The sequence below is a fragment of the Canis lupus genome, chromosome 22, assembly GCF_048164855.1.
Source record: "Canis lupus baileyi chromosome 22, mCanLup2.hap1, whole genome shotgun sequence".
In the NCBI taxonomy this organism is placed as follows: domain Eukaryota; kingdom Metazoa; phylum Chordata; class Mammalia; order Carnivora; family Canidae; genus Canis; species Canis lupus.
Genome location: NC_132859.1, coordinates 41,463,827 through 41,490,705, shown reverse-complemented (window position 1 = coordinate 41,490,705; position 26,879 = coordinate 41,463,827). Strand labels below are relative to the sequence as shown.

General features: G+C 37.7%; 1 protein-coding gene across 6 annotated transcripts in view; it reads right to left on the bottom strand.

Annotated features, from left to right (window-relative positions):
- Positions 1-26,879, bottom strand: part of ULK4 (unc-51 like kinase 4) — a 591,708-nt gene that overhangs the window by 550,264 nt on the left and 14,565 nt on the right. For 4 of the 6 annotated variants that reach the window (XM_072793220.1, XM_072793224.1, XM_072793223.1 and 1 more), the window contains exons 5-16: positions 25,772-25,934; positions 23,272-23,373; positions 22,399-22,482; positions 20,692-20,767; positions 17,707-17,799; positions 14,970-15,085; positions 14,746-14,815; positions 12,949-13,045; positions 8,086-8,190; positions 4,517-4,577; positions 3,000-3,181; positions 2,622-2,668 (exon numbers count right to left, since the gene is read on the bottom strand). In XM_072793220.1, coding sequence (XP_072649321.1) covers positions 2,622-2,668; positions 3,000-3,181; positions 4,517-4,577; positions 8,086-8,190; positions 12,949-13,045; positions 14,746-14,815; positions 14,970-15,085; positions 17,707-17,799; positions 20,692-20,767; positions 22,399-22,482; positions 23,272-23,373; positions 25,772-25,934 — 1,196 coding nt within the window. The remainder of the gene's footprint in view (positions 1-2,621; positions 2,669-2,999; positions 3,182-4,516; positions 4,578-8,085; positions 8,191-12,948; positions 13,046-14,745; positions 14,816-14,969; positions 15,086-17,706; positions 17,800-20,691; positions 20,768-22,398; positions 22,483-23,271; positions 23,374-25,771; positions 25,935-26,879) is intronic. The other 2 variants (XM_072793222.1, XM_072793225.1) reach the window with 2 other exon arrangements.

Sequence of the window (26,879 nt, the reverse complement as noted above, 5' to 3'; positions counted from 1 at the left end):
TGGGAAACGAACTAGGGGTGGTAGAAGGGGAGGAGGGCGGAGGGTGGGAGTGAATGGGTGACGGGCACTGGGGGTTATTCTGTATGTTGGTAAATTGAACACCGATAAAAAATAAATTTAAAAAAAAAGATATTTGTACACCAATGTTCACAGCAGCATTATTTGCCATAGCCAAAGTTAGAAGCAATCCAAGTATCCATCAACAGATAAAAAGATAAAATGTGGCATATACATCTATGGTATATTAAATCAATCTTAAAAAGGGATGTCATTCTCATACATGCTACAACATGGCTGAAGTGTGAAAACAGTAGGTGAATTAAGCCAGGTGCAAAAAGACATATATCATATGATACCAATTATATTAGGTATAGAATGGGCAAATTCATAGAAACAAAAAGTAGAATAGAGGTTACCAGGACTGTGAGGAAGGGGGAGGGGAGCTAAAGTTTAATGGGTAATGGCTTCTGTTTGGGATGATAAAAAAGTTCTGGAAACAGAGTGGTGATGGTTGCACAGCATTGTGAATATACTTGATAACACTGAATTGTGCACTTACTAAAATGGTCAATTTCATATTACATTTATGCCCACAGTTAATACAATTTCTTAATAAAATATTACACATTACATGTGGATTATACATCTCAATAAAGTTGATTGGCAAAAGATACAAAATTTCATAAATATCCACTATTTAAAGTTCTAACAAAAGGGCATTTTTATAAACACCAACAAGAATGTATGTTAAAATACAATGTTTCTAAAGAATGTTTTAGCAATTTAACAGAAGTCTCAAAACTATCTATTGCCTGTATTTATTCATTCTAATTCTATGAATCTGCCCTAAGGAGAGAAAGAAAAAAACAGGAACCAAGACTTAAATGCAAAAATGTTCATCAGCATATTTTTACAATGTTATAATATTATCCAAAAATAGGGAACAAGGTAAATTAAATAATCAGACATTCATAGTACAGAAGACAGACCTTGAAAAAATTTTGGACAGTTAATGATATTAAAAAATACATAACATATGAGGCACCTGGGTGACTCAGTAGGGTAAGTGTTCAATTCTTGATTTCAGCTCAGGGTTGAGATCCAGCTTCACAACGGGCTCAACACTGAACATAGTGCCTGCTTAAGATTCTCCCTCTCCCTTTCCCTCTGCCTCCCCCTCTGCCACTAAAAAAAAAAAAAAAAAAATTAAAGTACATGTTAAAAACATATAAGGGGAAAAGAAACAAAAATTTCAACAGTGACTATCCCCCAGCTAAATTGAGAACCATTACATGCTATTAAGATGATATGACCTGGGTCAGAGATGGCCTCACTGGAAGAAATAGTATTTGAATGGAGAAGACAATAAAAGAAGGTTCCAAGCAGAGGATTTGTCTACCTTATTACTTATCATTTTCCTCAAACACAAGCTATTTTACAGTTAAACTTTAATCTAAAAATATCTATTTTTACAAGTCAGCAGGGGGCACCCCATTCAAGGATATAAATTCCAGCTGAAGTGTTAGGTTTTGTTGCTTTCTTTTTATTGAGCACACCATAAAACTTCTCAAAGTTTTACATGCCCAAAAATTACTTAAAAACCCTATTTGCAATGCCAGGTTTTATCTTGGGGAAGTAAAGAAGATATATAACAAAATTATATATCTTAGGAGATCTATAACAAAAATTATTCAAAAGAGCATTTTGTGAATACCTCATTTCTCCCAAATGTTGCCAGTGAAGAATAATTGCCATTCCCACATTTCACAAAAACCCTTTCACCTTTATGTTGCCATATGCTTCCCTAACAATAATACAAGATAAGCAGGCTTGATAATACCAAGTACAACCACTATAATCTCCCTGGCCCAACATATACTACCTACCAGTAAGAATCAGGCACCAAGCAGGTATTTGATACACTTATCTTGCTCAAATTTTATTAACAAACATCTATGAGGTAGATACACCATTCCCATTTTACAGTTGAGGAAACTGAGGCTCAGCACTTAAGGCAATTTGCCCAGCAGGCAGATGTCTGAATCAGAAATCCATTGAATTTTATCATCCTACACAGACTCCCCAGGAAGCTGAGACTCAAAAAGAAGTAATCTTCTGGCCTGGTCTCACTGGCACCCAGAGCCTTCTAACACTTCATCTAATGTGCTTTTCACCATGGTACACTGCCTGTATAAGAAGCAAGTACACATCCTTCCATCAGGAATTTACACAGCATAATCCCATTAGATTTTAAATAACATCAGAAGGATGTTATTTTATTCAAGTATCACCTAAGGGAAAGAAGTAATCGCAAGAGAAAACATAGGAGGCAAAACTAGAAGACAGGGATTGTTTGGTCAAGAATACTCAAAAGAAGCACAGTAACAAAGTTTCCAGATATAGTTTATATAATCCTAGACTTATATTCATAATAATACTATAAGGCCTATTTTGAAATCTTTTTAAATTTACAGTTGGGATGCCTATGACTTGCCTGATTGCCTCAGACTCAGAGTAATTATTATTTAAGTATAGAAGTATTCAGAATAATGTGTTTTATAAATATGTATGTTGTAATTATTCAACAAATAATAATTTATTAAAATATAAATGTTACTTACATATCCCAGTTTGGAGCTATTCGCAAGTGCTGGATTAGCAATTGGAACTAAAATAAAACAATAAGATGTACATTTCATTCATGAAATGACATAGAAAGTGATTAACACATCTGACCTGTCTACAACTGAAATGTGACTCCTTTATGAGGAAACAACAAAATAAGTTCAAAATCACTGTGTACTCAACTGCTTTTGGACACAAGGATTAAACAGAATAATTTTGGTAAACCTATTATCTTGATACATTTTTTTCCACGGTAATTACATCAAATTAGTATTTTTGCACTAATGTTCTAATCTCAGCAGAAGTACAAGAGTCACGTGCAAAAGGCATGCTGCAAGGACCACGAAATGAGACTTTACAACTGAACTTCCTACCAGTGGGGAATGAAGGAGCCGGGTGGCCACCTCCCGGTGTCCAGCCAAAACACACAGATAGCAAAGGAGATTCAGCTTGGCTCGAGAGGCCCCCGTGCTCTTCTCAGTGGAATCAATCTGTGAGCACACCTGCTGCAAAAACTCATTCCAATCTTGGTCTTTCAGAAATACTAATTTATCTACTGGAGAGGAAAGAAAATATTAAAAGTGGGTATCATGTTAAAAAAAAAAAAAAAAGCCAAAAACATTACAAAAGAAATAAAACAGAACAGAGAATTTCAATAGCTGAGAGGAGGACAAAGAAAATCCTAACTTTACAACATCAAAACCAAAAAGTCCTCCAAAGATGACACTACTTTTACTTACTCTTCTGGATTCCTCTTTTTCTATTCATGGAAACTTTTTCTCTATGTGATGGAATACTATACACAAAAAAGACGCCTACAGGAGAATCAGCCTACAACCTAGAATCTAACAAAATATCAAGCTAAATAAAATCATATTACAAAAAAGCAAGAGAGCCACTGTATAAAGCTATCTAGCCTTAGGATATTGGAAAAGCCAAGAATCATGCAGTTGTTCAAAGGTTCCAATGAAATTATTGTTAAGTGTAACAGGTTAATGTGGCAGCTGAAGTCATGTGGGAGGTCCAAGTTCAACCCTCTACAAATAGAAAACAAAAACTGGGCAATGAGATGCCATCCAAAAATAACAGTTTCATCTAATTTCTATCTTTAAACAAAATAAGCTGTAATAATAATTTCCTAAAATAACTCAAAGTAAAGGGAAAATCGGAAAGTTTATTTTGAGATAAATAATCCTCTAAGGTTTTCATGAATAGTGGTTCTACTTGGCACAGTTTGTTTAAATTTGAGTATATTTTATTTTGAATTTACTTTGATTTGATTTTAAATCCTAGATTATAGTCTAGCTACGATGACAAAGTTTTTCTGGATCTAGCTTAACAGCACAAAATAGATTTTATCAAAGAAAATACATCAAAATTTAAGGCATAAAACAATTTCTGTTTGTCCCAAATACGACTTCCCATTAGGCGAAAGGAAACATAACAATTATCCTTGAAGTGTCTCCATTCCCACACCATCCCCACAAAAGAACCATCTGACCCCCAATGTCAACTGCCCCACTCCTGGAGTAGAATCTCATTTCTTCATTATGGTCTCCAGCCCTCTTTACCTATAGGAGCACCATAAATGTTGGAAATTCAATGGACTCTACAAGGGGGAAGGGCAAGAGAAGAGCCCATCCAGCTTTACAGGAACTTTCACTCCCCTAAGGGTACAGGGCAGCCCAGGCGCAGCTAAGGTGAAAGGCTGGCATAAATGGATTACCGGTCATTTATATTGTGCACAGCACCTCCCCAAGGATATAGCCAATTTGCAAGAAAACAGGACCTCAGCTGTTCAATAAGTGAGATATTCCATTTGCTATTAAATTTCTTATTTGTATGTACCTTCCAAGAGTCTATGTGTTTGACAAGGCTTCTAGAATCCTACCTGAATGTGCCGGTAGATGCAGTATCTTTGGATCAAATTTAATTGGTGGTTGTTTCATTATCTGTGGTTGAAAAAAACAACAAAATCTTTTAAGACACCTTTTGAGACAGATACCGATCTCCTGATAAAATTTCCTATTTCCAGATTATAAATCCATTGGGACAGAAAAAAAAAAAAAAATCACTGAAAATTTGTCACTAAAAAGAATTAAACACTGCCCTTCAGATTAAAATACACAAACAGGGATCCCTGGGTGGCGCAGTGGTTTAGTGCCTGCCTTTGGCCCGGGGCGCGATCCTGGAGACCCGAGATCGAATCCCACGTCGGGCTCCCGGTGCGTGGAGCCTGCTTCTCCCTCTGCCTATGTCTCTGCCTCTCTCTCTCTTTCTCTCTCTCTCTCTATCATAAATAAATTTTTTTAAAAAAGTTTTAAAAAGTTAAAATTAAAAAATAAAATAAAATACACACTCGGGGCACCTGGGTGGCTCAGGTGGTTGAGCATCTGCCTTCAGCTCAGGTCATGATCCCAGGGTCCTGGGATCAAGCCCCGCATCAGCTTCCTGCTCAGAGGGGAGTCTGCTTCTCCCTCTCCCTCTGCCCATCTCCCCACCACCTTGTTCATGCTTGCTCTGTCACTCTCTCAAATAAATAAATAAAATTTTTTCTAAATAAATAAATAAACAAACAAACAAACACAGAAAATAATTTATAAAAATCATTTCAGGGCACCTGGCTGGCTCAGGCAGTAAAGCAGACTCTTGATCTCTGGGTCATGAGTTCAAACCCCACACTGGGGGTAGAGTTTACTTTAAATAAATAAATTTTTAAAAAATAATTTCAAGTGATATCTGCAATAAAATAAAGTGTCATTGAAAAAGAAGCACTTTTTCACCCCTGAAAAAGGGGCACCTGGGTGGTTTAGTTGGTTAAGCATCTGCCTTCAGCTCAGGCCATGATCCCAGAGTCCTGGGATCAAGCCCCCCACCCCCCATGGGCTGTCTTCTCAGCAGGGAACCTACTTCTCCCTCTCCCTGCTGCTCCTCCTGCTTGTGCTCTCACGCTCTCTGTCAAATAAATAAAAATCTTAAAAAAAAAAAAAAAAAAAAAAAGAAGCAGCAGCGCTTTACCTTGGTTTACTTTTTTTTTTTTTTAATTTATGATAGTCACAGAGAGAGAGAGAGAGAGGCAGAGACACAGGCAGAGGGAGAAGCAGGCTCCACGCACCGGGAGCCCGACGTGGGATTCGATCCCGGGTCTCCAGGATCGCGCCCTGAGCCAAAGGCAGGCGCCAAACCGCTGCGCCACCCAGGGATCCTGGTTTACTCTTAACCTTAACCAATCTCTAGGTTAGAAATTTAGTCATTTACCAAATACTTATTGGATACCTGAGAGGGTGAGGCAGTATGCTAAGTGCTAAGGGGGAATACCAAGATATAAGACACAATCCAATGGTCAGAGAGCTGATACTCTGGTTGGAAAGATAAAACAAAAGGTGTTAAACAGCAAAACAAAAACACCAATACTGAGCAATACAAAATGGGCAGGATATAATTATAGATGGAACATTTTACAAAGAGAAATTTTTCTAAAAAATTTGAATGTGGCAAGCACTTGAGGCTAACATGGTTTACAGAAGAGCTAGAAGGAGATTGAAGTTTTAAAGAATGGTAAGGGGGTTCTCTGGGTGGCACAGTGGTTTAGCGCCTGCCTTTGGCCCAGGGCCCAATCCTGGAGACCCGGGATCAAGTCCCATGTCGGGCTCCCGGTGCATGGAGCCTGCTTCTCCCTCTGCCTGTGTCTCTGCCTGTCTCTCTCTCTCTCTCTCTCTCTCTCTCTCTCTCTCTATCATAAATAAATAAAAATTTTTAAAAAATAAATAAAGAAAGAATGGTAAGAACTTCACTCAAGTTGAATTAGAAAACACACCACTTCAGGAAGCTGTAAAAAGGCATGAACAGGAAAGCACACAATTGTTTTGTTGTTTTTTTTTTTTTTTTTTTTTTTTTTTAAGAAAGTGGGGGAAAAAAACAGGTAGTTGGATCCCTAAGTTTGGAACAGCCAGGGTACCTTCATCCTGAGACTTTTAGTTTAAAAGATCAACTATGATATTTATATCTAAATTCTCCAAAACCTCTCTACAGAGCATTTTTAAAAAGCTTAGTAGTATTCTTGCCAAAAATGCATAACCTCATACATACTAATCATAAGAAACACTTAGCAAACCCAGCTTGAGTGACATTCCCCAGAATACCTGACCAGTACTCTTCAAAATGTCAAGGTCATGAAAGCCAAGAAAAGACTGAAAAATTACAACAAGGCCATGAAAGAAAAGGATAGCTGGTAGGAGAAAAAGGAGGCCTACTAGCAAACTGTAACAAGAAACCCTAGAACAGATAAAGGACATCAGTGGTACAACTGGTAAAATTCCAATAAATTTGGTAATTTAGTTAATTGCACTGTACCAGTGTTAATGCCCTGACTCTGCTAACCATTCTATGGTCCTATAAGATGCTAACATTAAGAGAAGCTGGGTAAAAACCATACAGGAACTCTACTATTTTTTAACCTTCTCTGTAGGTCTAAAATTAGAAGTTAAAAAAAATTTCTAATAAGGCTTCCTTAAAACAATTAAGTATGGTCATAAAAGAAACAGAAAAGAATATGGTCAAAAGATCTTACCAACTGTTCTTAGAAGATCCACTGGGTAAATGACAGTTTACACATTAAATTGGCATGATATACAATTACTCTGCCAGATATCTGAACTCATAAAAAGAATTAGCTCCATTATGAAAAATAGCTGGGTAATCTATTGTAAAATTTTGTCTATCTAGTAAATATGCATCCAAAAACCCATTTGTTCTAAATTATAGTAATGTTCCCCAATGAGATGAGTAAAAATGGGCATAATTTAAAACAGAAAAAGACATTTAAAAAAAGAAAATTAAAATACAGAATAGGTAGTACAGAGGAACTGAGAAATTACTTCTTCTTAAAGAGACTACTCATCATCCCCTAGTAATACAGTAGTACATTCCAAATGACATGAAGCCACAAAAATCTCCCTGGATATGAAATGCACCTGTGAATCATGCCTCCCCAACCTCCCAGTGTCTCTCCACCATCTGGCCTGTGGTGCAAGCACTGTGAGAGGGTATGGTCTCTGTGTGCCTGCCTACCCACCCCAGCCAGGGGAGCAGTCCTCACTCACATGTGCTTTCATAACACATCCACAACAAGAGTGTTTGGAGAAATTCACTCAAGTATGTATGAAGAAACGAAGGGACTAAGGACTAAGGTCTGAGGTCTAGAAGCCCATGCATGGAGAGGAGGCAGAGCTGATGCAGGAGAGGAAGAAACTCACCACTCAGTGAAGCAGAAAACAATGCAGGAAGAGGAGAAGGGTGCAGACAGGATGGGCATGAGAAATGTAGACACTGTGGCACAAATGACATAAAAGCAGACATGAGGAACAGCAAAGAAGATTTGGAATGAAAAAAACCATCAGGATTTCGGCTCTCAGCGAAGTCTAAAGCTCAGCCCTCATCTGTCAGAGCATCTTTCCACACCTTTGGGTTATCGATAATTGGGGTGACAACAAGATCAGAGTCCATGTAGATAAGCTTTCTCATCTGGGATTCCAGGTCCTGCTGACTCAGGTGTTCACTTGTAATCTGAAACAAGAACAAAAATGAGGCTTTGTTTCTATGATTAGTGAAGAGCTTTTAAATTAAATTGAGATAATAAGATGTTGAGTAGAACAGTACTGGAAGGGTCACCTAGATCAGTGCACCTCATTTTGCTATTCGATACACTTTCACAGTCTTCTTTGATCTTCACAAAAATCCTCAGTCATATGTATCATCATTCCTGTTTTTACAGAAGGAAAACACAAAGCTCAAAGTAACTGACTTATTCGTGTTTACCACAGAGGGCAGGTAGAACCAGAAAACAGGTCTTCTATAGTCTGAGTTCTAAGCTATGATGAGGCAAACTGGTTTTTCAATTACCAGCATGGTTTTGGTCATTCCTTTATTCTCCTTTATAGAATATTCAATACAAAGTTAAAATTACACCATAGAAGAATTTCAGGGTTAAGTACTAACCTGTTACCTAAGTGTTCCACACTTCCATCTTTATAAAGCTAGAGTTAACACATAATGAAAATGAGTAACCAGATATTTACCATCAGTTACTCCTTTGAGATGTTTCTTTGTGCTCTACTTGAACAGCAAACAGAACTCTCATTCCTAGTAGTATGCCTCAGGATTTCACATTAGACAAAAAAAAAAAAAAAAAAAAAAAAAAACGGATTTATGCATTAGGAATTTCCATTGAAACACTGACCAGCAGACTGAACAAAACAAAAAAACAAATCAGTGAAATAAAAAATGAGGAAATTATCCAAAACTGAGGCAGAAGCATGAATAAAGGATTAAAATAATTAGCTAATAAAGTTCCTGGAAACCAAGACCACCCCCTTCACAACTTAGAAAATGGACATAGGAAAAAATACATTAAAAGTACAGGGCAACATTGTAAAAGAAAAATTTTAATGCTTAAAGGCATAGATATTCAAGATAGAAAAACTTCAAAGAAAGGCCAACATGAATGACTTAAATTATATTCTTACATTAAACTAGTATAAGAATCAAGTAGACCCCAATTAAAAAAATACACAAAAAAAGAATCAAGTAGACCAATCAGAAATTTATAGGTGAAAATTAATTTCCTATATATAAACAAAATGCATGCATAGATAACAGATTATAAAAATGAAATACGGGGATTCCTGGGTGGCTCAGCGGTTTAGCATCTGCCTTTGGCCCAGGGTGCGATCCGGAAGTCCTGGGATGGAGTCTCGCATCAGGCTCCCTGCATGGAGCCTGCTTCTCCCTCTGCCTTTGTCTCTGCCTGTCTCTCTGACTCTCATAAATAAATACATAAAATCTTAAAAAAAAAAAAAAAAAAAGTAACCAGTGGTTCCTTTGGGTAATTAAATTAGAAGTAGTTTTTATTTTTTGTTCTCTTGTACAGTTTCCAAGTTTCCTACAATTAATATAAAAGTTCTGTAGGGCATCTGTGTGGTTCAGTTAAGCATCTGCCTTCAGCTCAGGTCATAATCCTGAGATTGAACCCCACCTCCGGTTCCTTGCTCAATGGAGAGCGTGCTTCTCCCTTTCCCTCTCCTCCTGCCTGCCACCCAGCCCCTGCTTCTGCTGTCAAATCTTTAAAAAAAATTGTAATTGAATTAAAAGGTATCACTTAAATTATAAAAGATAAACTCTTATGTAGTACTTCTATCATTACTGCTTGAATATTCTCAATAAAATTATTAAGTGCACTCATCTACAATAACCACGTGCCAGAAGAGATTTAATATCTCTAACATTTCAAAATGCATTTTTTACTTTTATATTGATTTTCTATCTCACATAGAACTAATTAGAATGAGATTTTATTATAACACATTTATATTTCAATGCAGAAATAAGTTTCATGCAACCTAAATGCATTTCACATTACATAAAAGTTACAGAAACAAATGAAAGCAATTCTCTCTCTCAAGACTAAATATAGTAACTTGGAAAAACTTTAATTCAAAATATCTCTGCATTCAAAAACAAATGACTGAAAAAAATTAAAGACCTAAACAAATAGAAAGACATTCCACATTCATGGAGGAAAACTTTCCATTGTTAAAATAGCAATACTCCTCTCAAATTGACCCATAGATTCAACATCATTGCTATCACAATCCAATTGGCTTCTTTATTTTTTTTAATAGTTTTTTTTTTAATTTTTTTATTTATTTACTTATGATAGTCACAGAGAGAGAGAGAGAGAGAGAGGCAGAGACACAGGCAGAGGGAGAAGCAGGCTCCATGCATCGGGAGCCTGATATGGGATTCGATCCCGGGTCTCCAGGATCGCGCCCTGGGCCAAAGGCAGGCGCCAAACCGCTGCGCCACCCAGGGATCCCCAATTGGCTTCTTTACAGAAGCATGCAAACTGATCCTAAAATTCACATGGAAATGCAAGGGATCCAGGATGGCCAAAACCATCTTGAAAAAGAACAAAGTTGGGAGAATCATACCTCCTAACTTCAAAACTTACTTAAAACTGCAAGGATCAAGAATGGCTAGCTAGGGGTGCCTGAGTGGCACAGTTGGTTAAGCACCTGACTCCTGATCTCAGCTCAGGTCTTGATCTCTGGGTCATGAGTTCAAGCCCCACATTGGGCTCCATGTTGGGTGTGGAATCTACTTTTAAAAAAAATTATCAGGGCATCTGTGTGGCTCAGTTGGTTAAGTGTCCAACTCTTGATTTCAGCTCATGTCATGATCTCAGAGTTATAAAATCAAGCCCTGCGCTGAACTCTGTGCTGGGCATGAAGCCTGCTTGGGATTCTCTCTCTCCCTTCCACCCTCCCCCCATCTCCTGCCTTCCCCCTCCTCGTGACCTCTCTTTAAAACACACACACACACACACACACACACACACAAACTAACCAGTTACTATACTACCACCATGAGAAAAGATGCATAGATCAACAGACTAGAGAATCCAGAAATAAACCTCACCTTTAAATTGCTAGTCAACAAGAATGCCAAGACAACTACAATGCAACAACAAACACGCACACACAAATATGAACTACGTCACAATTAAAATTGTACTTCAAAGGACACCACCACCAAGTCACATACCCAGAATACATAAAGAATTCCTACAACTCAAAAACCAGGTAAAGATTTGAATTCTTTCAAAGGAAATATACAAATGGTCCGAAAGCATATGTAAAGATGCTCAATGTAATTAACCATCAGAAATACAAATCAAGGGGATCCCTGGGTGGCGCAGCGGTTTGGCGCCTGCCTTTGGCCCGGGGCGCGATCCTGGAGACCCGGGATCGAATCCCACGTCGGGCTCCCGGTGCATGGAGTCTGCTTCTCCCTCTGCCTATGTCTCTGCCTCTCTGTGTGTGTGTGTGACTGTCATAAATAAATAAAGATTTAAAAAAAAAAAAAAAAGAAATACAAATCAAAACTAGATATATTTTCACACACCCCAGTATGGCTATAATGCAGCATTACTCACAACAGCCCAAACATTAAAGCAAACAGAATGTCCAAAGATGGATGAATGGATAAACAAAATGTGGTATTACACACACAATGGAATATTATTCAGCCTTAAAAAGGAATGAAATTCTGACACATGCTACAACATGGATAGACCTTGAAGATATGCTGAGTATAATAAGCCAGACACAAAAGAGCAAATATTTTACGGTTCCACTTTTATGAGACTACTAGGCAAATAAACAGAGACAGAAAGGAGAATCATGGCTACTGGGGCTGGGAGGAAAGGGATATGGGGAATGATTGTTTAGTGGGTACACTAAACACAGTCTCAGTTTGGGATGATGAAAATGTTCTGGATGGTGGTAACAGCTGCACAAAAACGGGAATACACTTAATGCCACAGAACTGTACACTTAAAAATAGTTAAATGATAAATTTTACCTAAATTAGATTTTATCACAATTAGAAAAAAGACAATAACAAGTCTTGTTAGGGATGAATAAAAACTAGAGTCTTCACACACTGCTGGAGACAATATAAAATGGCCCAGCCATGTTGGAACACAGTTTGGCAGTTCTTCAAAGATTAAACAGAGTTACCACAGGATGCCCCAATTACACTCCTGCAGGGTTAAAGAGAAATTAAACACACATCCACTCAAAATAATGTACACCAACATTCCCAGCAGCACCATTCACAATAGCCGCAAGGTGGAAACAACCCAGATGTCCACCAACCAGTGAATGGAAACATAAAATGTAGTATATACAACAGATTATCTTTTGGCAATAAAAAAGAACATGGATTGATATATGCTATGATTTCGATGAATCTTGAAAACATTATGTTAGGTGAAAAAAGCCAGTCACAAAAGAACACATACTGTGTTATTTCATTTATATGCAATATCCAGAATAGACAAATTTATAAAGACAGAGAGATTAGTGGTTCCCAGGTGAGAGGCAAGAGAAATTAATTGAGGGAAAACAGGAGTGACTGTTCATAGGTGTGGGGTTTCTTTGTGGGATGATGAGTGTTCTCAAACTGACCATGGTGATGGCTGCAGGACTCAGAATATGCTCAAAGGCCCTGAATTGTACACTTCAAATGGGTGAATTACATGGGTTGTCAATCATATCTCAGGAAAGCTGTTATCAAAGAAATAATTATGAAACAATTCTCTCTTAAGAGTACTTACCAGAAAAACCAGTGATCAAAGAGGACTTAATTGTAAAATTTGTTGTTTCAATAATAGTTTGGAGATCAACGTGGCAATTATTCTTCTGCCTCTCTATATCTTATGTGGGGGAAAAAAAAAAAAGGGAAAATCCCCTCTCTGCTCACCTTGGTTGAAGGAGAAGTTTTCTGTGGTGAATGTTGAATCATATCCTCACCAGGACTTAATCCCACTGCAGTGCTCGTTCTTGGAGTTGGACGAGAACTGGAAAATACAGACCAGTCAATACTACTCAGATTTTAGAAACTGTTTACTATTACGGGGCGGGGGGGGGAGGGGGGGGACGGACATCTATCTCACAGAAAAACTGGTCGAATATAAAGATTCTACATGATCTCATATATTTAAACTCTAAATTTGTGTTTATCCAACACTTTTTCAGTAAATGTCTTTAAAGCAATTTCCTGGCTAATTTATTATTTCTTGTATTTATAGAACCTATGTTATATACAGTACCTTCTATTTTAACTAGAAACCTTAAAACATTGATTTTATTATTTTTTTAAATGTCTGCTGGTATCAGGATTGACATAATAAAATAGATTGGACATTCTACAAAGGATGGAAAAGATTTACAATTTTATTTCAGAAAACTTTTTTTAAGATTTTATTTATTTAATCATGAGAATCAGAGAGGCAGAGACATACACAGAGGAAGAAGCTCCTCAAAGGGAGCCCGATGTGGGACTCTATCCCAGGACCCCGGGATCATGACCTGAGCCGAAGGCAGATGCTCAACCACTCAGCCACCCAGGTGTCCCCAGAAAACGTTTTAAATGGAATATTATCTTGGTACCTATTTAAGAAACAAGTAATAATCTGCGTCTATGTTTTTTTTTTTTTTTTATGATAGTCACACACACAGAGAGAGAGAGAGAGAGGCAGAGACACAGGCAGAGGGAGAAGCAGGCTCCATGCACCGGGAGCCCGACGTGGGATTCGATCCCGGGTCTCCAGGATCACGCCCCGGGCCAAAGGCAGGTGCTAAACCGCTGCGCCACCCAGGGTTCCCAATCTGCGTCTATTTTTAATGATTTCTCCTACCCTTTAAAATGGTCTCATACTCTGTGGGTCAATCCATTACTCTTGGGTCTCTGATTTTTTTTTAACATTAAAAAAAAAAAAAATCTTTGACTCAGATCATTAGAGTCTTTTTCAATGAATTCCTTCAAATTCCTAAATATCAGGATTCTTCCCTCTCACTTATCTGTTTATTCATTCATTGAACAAGTACTTATTTAACATGCCAAAGATTATAAAAAGGTTTTTTTAAAACTGAACTTAAAACATCTAGAATCTATGTAGATAAATTTAACATACTTTAAGTAGGGTAAAACAAGTCAAGAAATTATAGTTCACTGTTATAACCCCTATGTCATTAAAACTATTTGTGTATACGACTAAAACTATAAACACAACACACATTACTAAAATTTTAAACACGTTGGCCTTAATCATATTAAAATACCATTCTGATCTTTTTAAAATTATTTCAATGACTACATTAAACAAATATTACTTAAGCCTACACATAAAACATGTAAAAAAAAAAAAAAAACATAATCTGCTCTTTCCTGTAAGTCTTTATCCAATAAAGAAGCTGAACTGCTAAAATTTCAAATTCAATTCTATTTGAAGGGAAAGTATAAAATGAAAAGGTTTTAAACCTTGTGAATAGGAAAGATTGTGGTTTGGTTAAAAACTTTTAAAAAATGCACAGCCAAATCAACATTTCATTGGCCAGCACTTAACAGTAACTTTGAAAGCAGAGATTGAACCCGAAATTTGACATTCACATCACTATCCTTCATCTCTAACATAGTTTGGCACCTGGATAACAGATGCTTTGGGATGACCTCGCTGTCATGTCCCATGGATTCCTTAGGCTCTGTCATCTTACCTACCTGAGTAGAAACATGGATTCATTCGGTTGACCCCCAACAGTACTTTTGGGCCGCAATTCAGATGGATTTTCTGTGGCAAGAAAGAAAAATATTATCCATAAAGGATAAAAAATATCATGAGCAGAGGAGGATGCAGACAGAATTTCAAGAGAATGGTAACAAAAACTAGAAGCACTCAGAAACAGCACCCTAAAGGGCACAAACATGCTCCAGCAAGAGCTCACCTAGTCTAAAAGAGTGACTTAGTCGCTGACCACTCTTCTCCCCCTTGGCTTGTCCACTCGGAGGCTTCAAAAACTCCTTGGAATCTCGCGTCCCAGAATGCTCCATCACTTTTTTGCTGTTCAACCAGAGAAAACCAACACAGTCAAATTTATTTTGAGTTTTCTATAATTTTCTATGTAGACCAAGAGGTGGGAAAAGATCATTAAATTACACATAACATTTTGCAAAGCCATGGAGTTGGAAAGTATTGTCATTAGGCAGCTAAAATGAGCACTTACTATATCTAAGGCATTCTACTGAATTTATAGACCTTATCCCTGAAAAATAAACAGCAGCACTTAGGTTGAAGAAGGAAACCAGAATTCAAAGTACCAATAAACCAACAATGAGTCTCCCTTTTCTCCCCCTCTTCGAGTATTGCCTGGCCTGAGTTCAAAAGCAGTAAGTACAGACCAAAGGAGCCACCAAGAGAAGCTTCCTACTTACTTCTGTTCTAAGAAATAGGAAAGGGAATCTCTAAGGGTCAAAGCAGGGGAAATCTCCTGGTTTGGGTGGGGCTTTTGTTTTTGTTTTTGTTTCTTTTTTCCATTTTACTCTGTCCCAGCCTCCAGGTAATCCTGCAGCAGCTAGCTAGGAGAGCAGCAGCTTCTAGCCAGTGCCTAAAACTGCGGGAGGGGTATCTTCTCTAATCAGACAGCTATGAGGGCAGCCATGGTGGCACAGTGGTTTCGCGCCGCCTGCAGCCAGGGGTGTGATCCTGGAGACCCAGGATCGAGTCCCATGTCAGGCTCCCTGCATGGAGCCTGCTTCTCCTCTGCCTGTGACTCTGCCTCTCTCACTATGAATAAATAAAAAATAAAATCTTAAAAAAAAAATCAAACAGCTATGATCTCAAGAACAGGAGGCAAATCCCTGTTGTTCTTTTTTCTCCTATCTCGCTGTCCTCCTGCCACTTGGCCCCAAACACTTGCAGCAAAACATAAAAATTATAACACAGCATGACTAGGTGGGGTTTATTGCAGGATTGCAGGGCTGGCTCAATATTTGAATACCACCAATTTATGTAGGAGTCCATAATCAGGCTAAAGAAAACCAATATGATCTTATCAACTGATACAAAAAGGCATTTGACAAAATTGAATGTTCATTCAAAGTGAAAAGGAGGGGATCCCTGGGTGGCGCAGCGGTTTGGCGCCTGCCTTTGGCCCAGGGCGCGATCCTGGAGACCCGGGATCGAGTCCCACATCGGGCTCCCGGTGCATGGAGCCTGCTTCTCCCTCTGCCTGTGTCTCTGCCTCTCTCTCTCTCTGTGACTATCATAAATAAATAAAAAAAAATTAAAAAAAAAAAAAAACAACAAAGTGAAAAGGAACAGCTACACAAACCTCCAGCGCATTATACTTAATGGTGAAAGGCTGAATGCTTTCATCCTAGACACAGAAACCAGGGCAAGATGTTCACTTGCATCACTCCTCATTCAACATCTTACTGAAAAAGTCTTAGTAAGGGCAATAAGGCAAGAAAAGAAATCAAAGGCATATAGATTTAAAAAGGAAGATGACAAACTAAGGTCAGAGGTGTTCTATGACTTGCTGATGCTGGAGGAGTGAGACCAGAGCCCTGCTTTCTGTAGTCCCCACAGAGCCTAACACAATGGTGAGAACAGGGCTGAAACTTACTGCATCAGAGAAACCCAAGTTTGGGAGAGACCTTAAATAGAATTCAGACTTCTCTCTCCTATATACCGAATTTGCCAAGATCAAAATCAAGAATCAGACAACTATTCACCACTAAATAAGTGGAGGGGGAGCCAAGTCAATTAGCAGAACTTTATTCGACCACTTTTCACCTTGCTCTTTTTTTTTTTTTTTAACATTTATTTATTTATGATAGACATAGAGAGAGAGAGAGAGAGAGAGAGGCAGAGACAAAGGAGGAAGGAGAAGTAGGCTCCATGCCGGGAGCCCGATGTGGGACTCGATCCCGGGACTCCAGGATCGCGCCCTGGGCCAAAGGCAGGCGCTAAACCGCTGAGCCACCCAAGGATCCCCCTCACCTTGTTCTTAATATGGTCACTTGTGTAGGTGTCCTGGGCTAAGAAGATTTCATAATAAAAATGAGATGTATTAGTCAGAATCAGACAGGAACTAGGGTATGCTCTGGTAATATACAACCCACAAATCCCAGTGGCTTAGAATCTCTTAACTTTGTCGCAATCACATACACAGCCATTGAAGGCTTGGCAGGGAAGCTACGCTCATCACAGTCACTGAAGACCTAGCTTGACAGCAACCCCATTTGGACATTTTCGTCGCAGGTGCCTCATCAGGAGGAAGAAATGTGTCAAATCTCAGGGGCTCATAAATTTTTTATACAGAATGAACATCACTTCTGTTCACATTTCATTAGCCAAAGCAAATCGTGTAACCACACCTAACTCAAAAGGAGTAAATGAGATCCTACCGTGTGCTTGGCAAGGTGGAAAGTGTTACATTTTTAGAGCTAATGACCACCATACTAAAATCACTCACTGGATAATAAACAACTGATCAGAAAATGAACAAAATTGAGAACATCAAATTCATGGATAAACTCTTTAAGCAATGCTTAATCAAATGTTTGATTTTCTCCTAGTAAGCAGAGAAAGTCATATCATTGATGCTGCATTGACAGAACAGTAGTCAGTGCAATCATTTAATAACCATGCCCCCACACAAAGATAAGCTTATATACTACCTGACATTGGAATCCTCGGTGCTTGATTCCCGATCTTTCCTAGTGAAAGCACTCTTCCAAAATGAATGTTGCAGTAGGCCCGCCCAAGTTAATCTAAATAAAATACAAATGTTAAAGTTCTATTTTAACATGATTCACCATGCATAATTGCCAAGTCATGTCCCAAATACATCTACTAGGTTTTATGATTTATAAATTTCTCTATATGAATGTACCTCAGCAATTCTTTCATACTTTCTTTTTAATTTATTTATTAGAGAGAAAGAGACTGCGTGTATGGGTACAGAGAATGAGGAAGAGAATCTCAAGCAGACTATCCACTGGGCATGGAGACCCACTCAGAGCCTGATCCCACGACTTTGAGATCATGACCTAAGCGGAAACCAAATGTCAGATGCTTGACCAACTGAGTCATCCCAGTGTCCCTATTTTCATTTTAGTATACAATTAATCTCTTAGCAACAACAAAAAAATAATTCAGAAGCCTTAAATGGTACAGAACTAAAGAGTCTGACAACTAAATATTAGAAGTCTCAGGGTTCATATTCCACAGAGCCTGATGAAAACATTTTGGGTTCTCAAACGTAGCCTATAAAAGGAATCTATAATTAGCTTAAAATTTTAAAGCAAACACATCAGATATTATCAATCTATAATTCTGTCATCCTTTAGTCTACATACCTTCCCTGCTTCATACATTTCATTTTTGGGACTTCATTTTTAGAACTTCATTCAGAAATAAGAAAATTAGCCTCATGATTTTACAGAGTCACACTTCTGTGCAGGAGCTAAAATGTTATCTAGCTAGATTGTCCACATTAAAATGACTTTAGGCTGTATCTAAAACCCACACTTTCAATGCATTAGTTTTTACTACTAATAGAGTATGCTTCTAGTTATAATCATCAGACTCAGAATGGTTAAGCCTGACTGAAATTTCAAAACAAAAGAGAAAATTTGATGATTCAAAAGATCTCTATTGAAATAAAAACAACTTTGGGGTGCCTGGGTGGCTCAATCAGTTAAGCATCTGACTCTCCATCTCAGCTCAGGTCTTGATTTCAGAGTTGTGGAGATCCATGCTGGGCATGGAGCCTACTTAAAAAAAAGAAAAGAGAAAAAGAATTAAAAACTACTTTGATAAAAATTAAAACATGATTAATAAAAAGAATCTGCAATCACCTATAATATCCGTTTTATATAAAGGGCTCTTAAAACTCACTAACAGAGAAATAAAAATTGGAATTTCTTTTTTGTCAGGCAGTTTGGCAAATATTTATAAGGTCAATAAAATCCATTGTAACACTGGGAGGAAAAGGGCTCTCTAGGGTTGCTAAACCAGCACACATTCCAAGAATGTAGCAAATGCATCAAACTGTTTTCATGTTCTTAGCCTCTGGCCACCAACCCCACTGTCAGAAATAACTCCAAAGGAGCTAACTGCTTAAGTGGACACTAACAAATACACAAAAGGATTTTTACTGTAACAGCCTATATAATATTCTGAATCAAGAAGCACTTAAATGTTTATTGGGCTTATGGTTATCATGTGTACATTCTGCAGCCATTTGAAAAGACTTGGACATAGAGAAAGAACTAGGTGATAGAGCGGTATCATTTATGCAATGAAGTATACAGTACAGGGATGTAAATATGTAGAAATGTGGATGCAAATTCTAAATGAAGTATATTTGAATCCCATCAAAAGGTTTCTGGAAGACATAGCAAAATAATACTGATCCTAAAGGCATCCATTTCAAGCACAAGGGGTTTGTCCTAAAACTTACATGAGAATTAGCATTTCCTTCTGCAATTTTTCTCTATGTTAATGAAGCTAGAGAAGTTTTTTTTTATATGCTATATGAAATTTACACCCTGAAGCAGAGATCCCAAACACTTGCCTAACTCCCCCACCTCCCAGTTACCTAGTGGCAGAATCCAAACCAGAGAGCAGTTGCTCTTGTCCGCCACTCCAGGGAAACACCCTCCAGACTCCCCACCTCCCTCCTGCCCTCTGCTATCCCATTCCAGTGATTTCTAACTTTCTGCTATTACTATAACCCAGAAAATTCATACTGCGCCTATTACCTTCTCACCTGATACCCTCATTACGACAGGATTATCAAAAAAGCATAGCACATTAAAATACCACTCAGTATAACTACATTAACTGTCTTGATAGCATCATCCCCAGTTCAATAGTGTAAGACAGTTTTAGCCTAAAATCCCCAATGGCGGGGGGGGGGGGGGGGGTGTCGGGGAATGCCCCTCTTGGATTCGGGAGTTACAAGAAAATCTGTCAACCTACTAGGCAACTATTTAATATATAAAAGGAGAAATGGACTTTAACACTTCCTCATGATTAAAAACCCTGCAAACAGAGAGAGAGAAAGAGAAAGAGAGACAAACCAAGCAACAGATTCTTAACTAGAGAACTGATGGTTACCAGAGGGGGGTGCAGGGAGGGCGAGCGGTCAAATGGGTGATAGGGATGAAGGAGTGCACCTGTGATGAGCACCAGATGATGTACAGAATTGTTCAATCACTGTACTGCACATATGAAACTAATTATCACCATGTATGTTAGGGGCCCCTGGGTGGCTTAGTCGGTTAAGCAGCAGCCTCTTGATTTCAGCTCAAGTTCATGATTTCAGGGTACTGGGATCAAGCCCCACATTGGGCTCCCTGCTCAGCAAGGAGCCTGCTTGAGGATTGGTTCTCTCTCCCTTTCCCTCTGCTCCTCTTCTCATTTACCCTCTCTCACTCTAAAATAGATAAATCTTTAATATTACACAGTGTGTTAACTAATTAGAATTAAAAAAAAAAACCCACAGACAGAAAACACTCAACATAAACTCAGCTTTTTTTTTTTTAAGAGTTATCTGACTAGCTCTCTGTATATTAAGAATAGTACCATTTTAGCATACATGAAATGAGAAAAAGATTCCTCTTCTTCATTCATATTAAAACGCTATCCATACATACCTTTTCTGAGGATCTTTTTGAAGTAAACCATCAAGCAAATTAATAAAATCTGAAGAAGCTTTAGGAAGAGAACCATCTATACAGATTCCCAAAAGAAAAACCAGTGGTAAGTATATGAATACATACTCTTCATAAACACTTAGAATAATAGTATTTTGAAAGCACATATAATTTTTAAGAGAACACTGAATCCATTATTAACAATTACAGCTTCCATTTAATGGGGGGTGAGGTGTGGGCATAAAAGTACACTATTTTTACTGTACCATAAAAAAACATGAATCTCAAAAACTAAGACTGGACTACCTCTAAACTTTCTCTTTACTGAATAAGCCCAGTAAAGATCACCAACCTGACAAACTCCTACCCCTGGTCTTCAACTTTTAATTATGCCTCATTTTCTGAGGCATTCTTAATTTGACCAACTTGACTTTATAATGTAAAATGATAAGAATACTTGCAATCCTTCTTTTCTTCCTTTTTTATTTTAAAGATTTTTAACAGGAAAATAATATACATGACAATATCATGATATTGGTCAATTCCAGTATTCTCCAAATGTTAGGCTTTTTTTAATTAGAATATACCATAGCCAAATGATCAGTCTTTGGTTAAAGTGGCCATGAGGGCAATGGACAAAAACATCACAGAAGGTTTTACAGCAACCACAGCCACAGTCGAAGGAAGATCCCCAGGTAAGCCTGGGCCACCAAAAGTATCCTGACCATACCTCTGACACCTGCATTTTCATATTTCTCTTCCCTGCATAAAAATCCTTAACTTACAGGACACAAGAATAATCAATACTATGAGTATTCAAAACCAAACAAAAATCAGAAGTCATCATGACAAGATAGTTTTTGTAGAAATCATTTTTAATATAAAAGTTAATGGAAGAAATGCAGTTTTATTTTAATAAGTATGGACTATTTTCAAAACCGTGTTTTGGGTTTTTTTTCCCCACTTAGGATGACTTTGAAATCCTAAAGGAATTCTATATTCCAGTTCTTCCATTAATTACTTCTAAAAGTTTTTTTTCTTTTAAAAATGTAAATTTTCTTGGTAAAGTCCTGTTTTAATTTGTGTGTCTTGAGATTCACTTTTTTGTGTGTGTGTGGTGTACAACAAAGTACTTTATTATGTTTGTACCTTTGGGTTTTTTTTCCCCTTGCCTTAAAGCTGTTAGTGGTAGATTGTTACATTCATTAAAATTCATATGATTAAAGTTCCAATACTTTTAAAACACTGGAACTATGCCTAGTTTAGTTTAAAAACTTGTCAGGGGCATTCTGATTCAAAATAAGCACTGACAAATGCCAGACTTGTCCCTATTTGAACACTAAACAGAAATAACTACAAGGAACATGAGTACAAAGTAGGAAGTGGTAGATACACAAGGGGAAAAAAAAACACAAAAGTTTGAGCTTTTAAAATCTTTAAACCAGACTTCTGTTGATATAGAAGCACAAAATAATTTGTGTTTTTAAATGAGGGAATCTATTAGTAGTACTTTGTTCTTCATTTCAGGGTCTGAAAAAAACAATTTAAAATAAGCAAAAGGAAAGCTAACATTTCTAAAAATATCAATCTGTGACTATATATAAAAATTAAATTTGGAAGTTAGGAATCAAAAACAAACTTTGGACAAAAGTGTCCCATTAGTATCAATTATAAATTAACTGCATTTATAATTTTTAAAAACCCTACCTTTTGGAATTGGTGGCAAAGGATCTTCATAAAAAATCTTTTCAATTAATTCTGAAAAAGTTTCTGAGAAGAATGGAGGTTTTCCTGAAATCATAAGAAAAACTGCAAAATTAGACAATAGCTTGCTATCACCAATAATTCTAAATAAATCTCACCTACAGATATAAAATTATGCAATATACAGGAAAAAATATATAGTAATAACTTCTTACTAAGTGCCCAGATCAGGCACACTGGATATTTTTGTATTTCTGTAATTTAAAACTTATCATCCTAACAAATTTGCTAATGCATATATGGACCATTACCATGATCCAAGGGTTGCATGAGTCGCTGGACACATCTGAATAATTCACAGGCACAAGGTACCTTTACAACAATTTCCACTAATAATCACAGTTTTTTAATAAGTACCCACATTTTTGCAAACGATCATTAAAAATATCTGTATGTCAAAAGTCCCTTGTCCTATATGTCAAAGGTTCTAGACATATGCCTAGACACCAAGCATACAGGAGGAATACAGAGGGAAGCAAGATGAAATGAGTTACATAAAAATATAGAAAAGCAGCTTTTTTCACATTTTCCAGGCAAAATTCTTTCAAACTACAAATTTAATGTTTGTGTGTGCCCAGCTCTGATTTTAAACTGTACCAGAGGGATCCCTGGGTGGCGCAGCGGTTTAGCGCCTGCCTTTGGCCCAGGGTGCGATTCTGGAGACCCAGGATCGAATCCCACGTCGGGCTCCTGGTACATGGAGCCTGCTTCTCCCTCTGCCTGTGTCTCTGCCTCTCTCTCTCTCTGTGACTATCATAAATAAAAAAAAAAAAAAAAAAAAAAAAAAAAATTTAAACTGTACCAGAAAGTAATTACCTGAAAACATTTCATAAAGCAGACAGCCCAAAGACCAGAGATCACTGGTGATGGAGAAGTCTGTACCCCTCAAAACTTCTGGCGCTGTATATGTAAGAGATCCTAAAAGTATAAAGAACAACTCTGTTAGGCATTTGTATCAATCCCAAAAACAATCTACCTACGAGGGATCTGGTAAGGTGAAAAAAGAATGGAGGAAAATACACCCATAAATACATGCCTTCATCTGTACCCCACATTTTTTAATGTTTTTTAATTTTCAGGTTTCATTTACAAGGATACGTATGAATACAAACAGGTTTTGAAAATCCAATTGAGTTAGTGGTGTGGCACAATTAGGTATATTCTTTTTAATTTAACAATTTAAATAATCAAAAGAACCTTTGATTATAATATTCTCATTAGAATAGATTAAGTTATATAGCAGTAATACCCCAAATTCCCACCAGCTTACCAACAAAGGTTTATTTATTACTCCAACTACACTTCTACTGCATGTTAGCCCAGCGGCCCGGATCCTTAGAGTCACTCAAAGAGCCAGGCTGATCGAGGGCCCATCTCAATTCATGGTTCCTCCATCACCAGGACAGGGGGGTAAAAACGTAGTAAACTGTAAACTGGCTCTGAAAATTCCAACCTCAAAGTAACTCACATCACTTCTGCTCATATTTCCTTAGCTTTGGCCGGGAGAAGATGCAATCCAGAAGAACAGGAAATATTTAGTGAATAGCACTAAGATGTGCTACATATACTTTCTACAAAGTTTAACATTATATAGAAGTAGCACATTCTCGGGACCTCTGGGTGGCTCAGTGGTTGAGCATCTGCCTTCAGCCCAGGGTCCTGGGATCGAGTTCCGCATCAGGTTCCCTGCAGAGAGCCTGCGTCCCCCTCTGCCTAGGTCTCTGCCTTTCTCTCTCTCTCATGAATAAAATCTTTAAAAAAAAGAAAGAAAAAGTAGCAACACATTCTTGAGCTAGCAAGTTCTCTTATTTACTGTTTAAACTAAACCTTAGAGGGTCGCCTAATATCTAAGTCACACAGCTAAGCAGTTGCAGAGTACCCACCAAAATTCCACCTAAAAGCCTCCCATCTTCCAATGAGAATGTTCTTTTCATGGAGTAATCATCAATCATTTGGAAAATAAAATTCCACTGAGGTAAACTTTCCAGCAAATATCTTCAGGACCTATTACAGCCAGAGCGGCAGTCTCATGTGGTCTCAAGTTTTAAAGTTCTCCTATGTGACATTTTTGCTATACTATCATATTTCATACATGCTCATGCAGCAAACACTTATAGAGGACCTATTTGCCTTACTTTCCCAGATCCTCAGAAAGCAAACATAAATAAGACCTGCAAGATGCCCAGGCACCCTGCCCAGGCATATCACTGATAGGTGTTGAAAGTGAATGTCTTCCCCGATTATAACGCAAGTTCAGTTAGGCCAAGGATTTTTGCATTTTGTTCACATCGATATTTCCAGTATCTAGAACATGTCTAAATTTCTGTTGATTTCTGTACTTTATTTCTTTCTACATTAATTTAATAAATGTCCTAAGGAACAAATGAATATGATGTCCCTATGTTCACAAGTGCATCAGAAAAGACAACATAGAAAAATGATTACGTATGTTAGGTTTGACCATCCATTTACACATAGAATATCACAGAAGAGGGATGCCTGGGTGGCTCAGTCATTAAAGCATCCAACTTTTGATTTCAGCTCAGGTCACAACCTCAGCAACCTAAGATTGAGCCCCACACTGGGCATAGAGCCTGCTTAAGATTCTCTCTCCCTGAGCCCCTCCTGCCCACAGCCCCACTTGTATGCTCGCTCTCTCTAAAGAATATTACAGGGGTGTCTGCCTTTGGCTCAGGTCTTGATCCTGGGGTCCTGGGATCAAACCCCACATTGGGCTCCCTCAGCAAGGACTCTCCCTCTTCCTATGCCCCTCTCCCTTGCTTGTGCTTTTTCTCTCTCAAAATTAATAAATATTTTTTAAAAAATTACAAAAAAAGGTATCACTTCACAATCTCCCCTCAAGTACAGTGACTCTTAACACCCCAGGCCCCATCTCACTGGCAAAACCACCTTTCAAGAATGCACCCTAACAATCTCCCTTACTTTCAGAATATCAGCAACTCATCAATGTTGAAAAAATATCTACAGAGCCACTCATGAGTGCCAGGCACTGTTCTAAGTGCTGAGGATACAGAAGGAAGCAGGACAAAATGGCCATCCTTATGTTCTCATGAATAGTCAGAGACATAGAAAGCAAGGATAGAATACAGGCTTTATTAGAGATGCTCTGTACTTTACACAGTATTGGATCTATACAAAAACCTTTAGGCTATGGACAAAGCCATCTCCATATCCAGACTTCTACTCACTGTTATTTCCAATATATTATTTTGACTGACAAAAATATAAGGTCTATCATCTCCTAAACACATGACTTGAGCAGTGCAGGGTTCTGATCTATAAGCTCTCCACATACCTTTGACTCTACTTTTTACGGTTTTCTTCAGTACATTCTCCCCGCTATCACCTCCTCCTTCTTCTGCTGCCACCAAAGCAAAGAATTCCTCCAAATTTTCACCTTCTACTTTAGCCAAGCAAAAATTACTAAATTTCAATGTGCCGGGCCCTTCCAAGAGTATCTAAGAAGATTCAAAAATAAACATGTTCAGAAACCAGTTCCATTTGCACTTCCATCAGCACCTCTTCAAATCCCATTGAAGAACTCTAAGCACTGGTTTTCTTGCTTCATCCTACTCAAAAAATTAAATGCATACAAGTTTTTAAAAGCAGCTGAAAAAAAAAATAAAATAAAATAAAAAATAAAAGCAGCTGAAGAAAAATAAACCCAACATTTTAATAATAGAATCAAATATAAAACTGTCTTTTCTCAGAGGTATAAAATGAACACATCATAACCACAGATAAAAACCACATGCCTCTGGGAAAGATGAAGAACAACGTATATAGAACAATCAATCTTTCCTTGCCAATCCTCCGTGACAGCTCAAGGAGAAGTTGAAAATCCACCTGTCCAACGCATAATTTACTCACAGGTTCAAAACTAGGGTTTTGAAGTTAGAGATCTAGCCCTAGGTCCACCACTTATTGGCAGTCTGACCTGGAGAATTTACTTAACTTTTCTAAATCTCAGTCTCTTCACCTATAAAGTGAGAAAAATAATACTGAACTGTGCAGACTGTTATACGATTACCTGAGGTTATACATGCAAAGGGCTTTTGACAATGACCAGCTCAAGTCAGTTAACAGAATTTGTGACTGGAAGTTATTATTCGGTGATTGTTGAACCCCCTGCCAGTGTTCTGTTACTTTTATCTTTTCACAGTTATTATCTTTTCTGTTACTTTTGTATCAAGTGAATCTTTGGTTTTAAAAGCAACTTAAAGTTTTTTTTTTAAATAAAAAAATAAAAGCAATTTAAGGTTTACCCTTAATCTCTAGTCACAAATACTGAGCATGTCTACAACCTACAACAGTGACTTTTAAAAATTTTTTGAAAAAAAAAATAAAATAAAAATAAAAAAATTTTTGAGCACCAGAATCCCCTGGATTCTGTTAAGATAAAC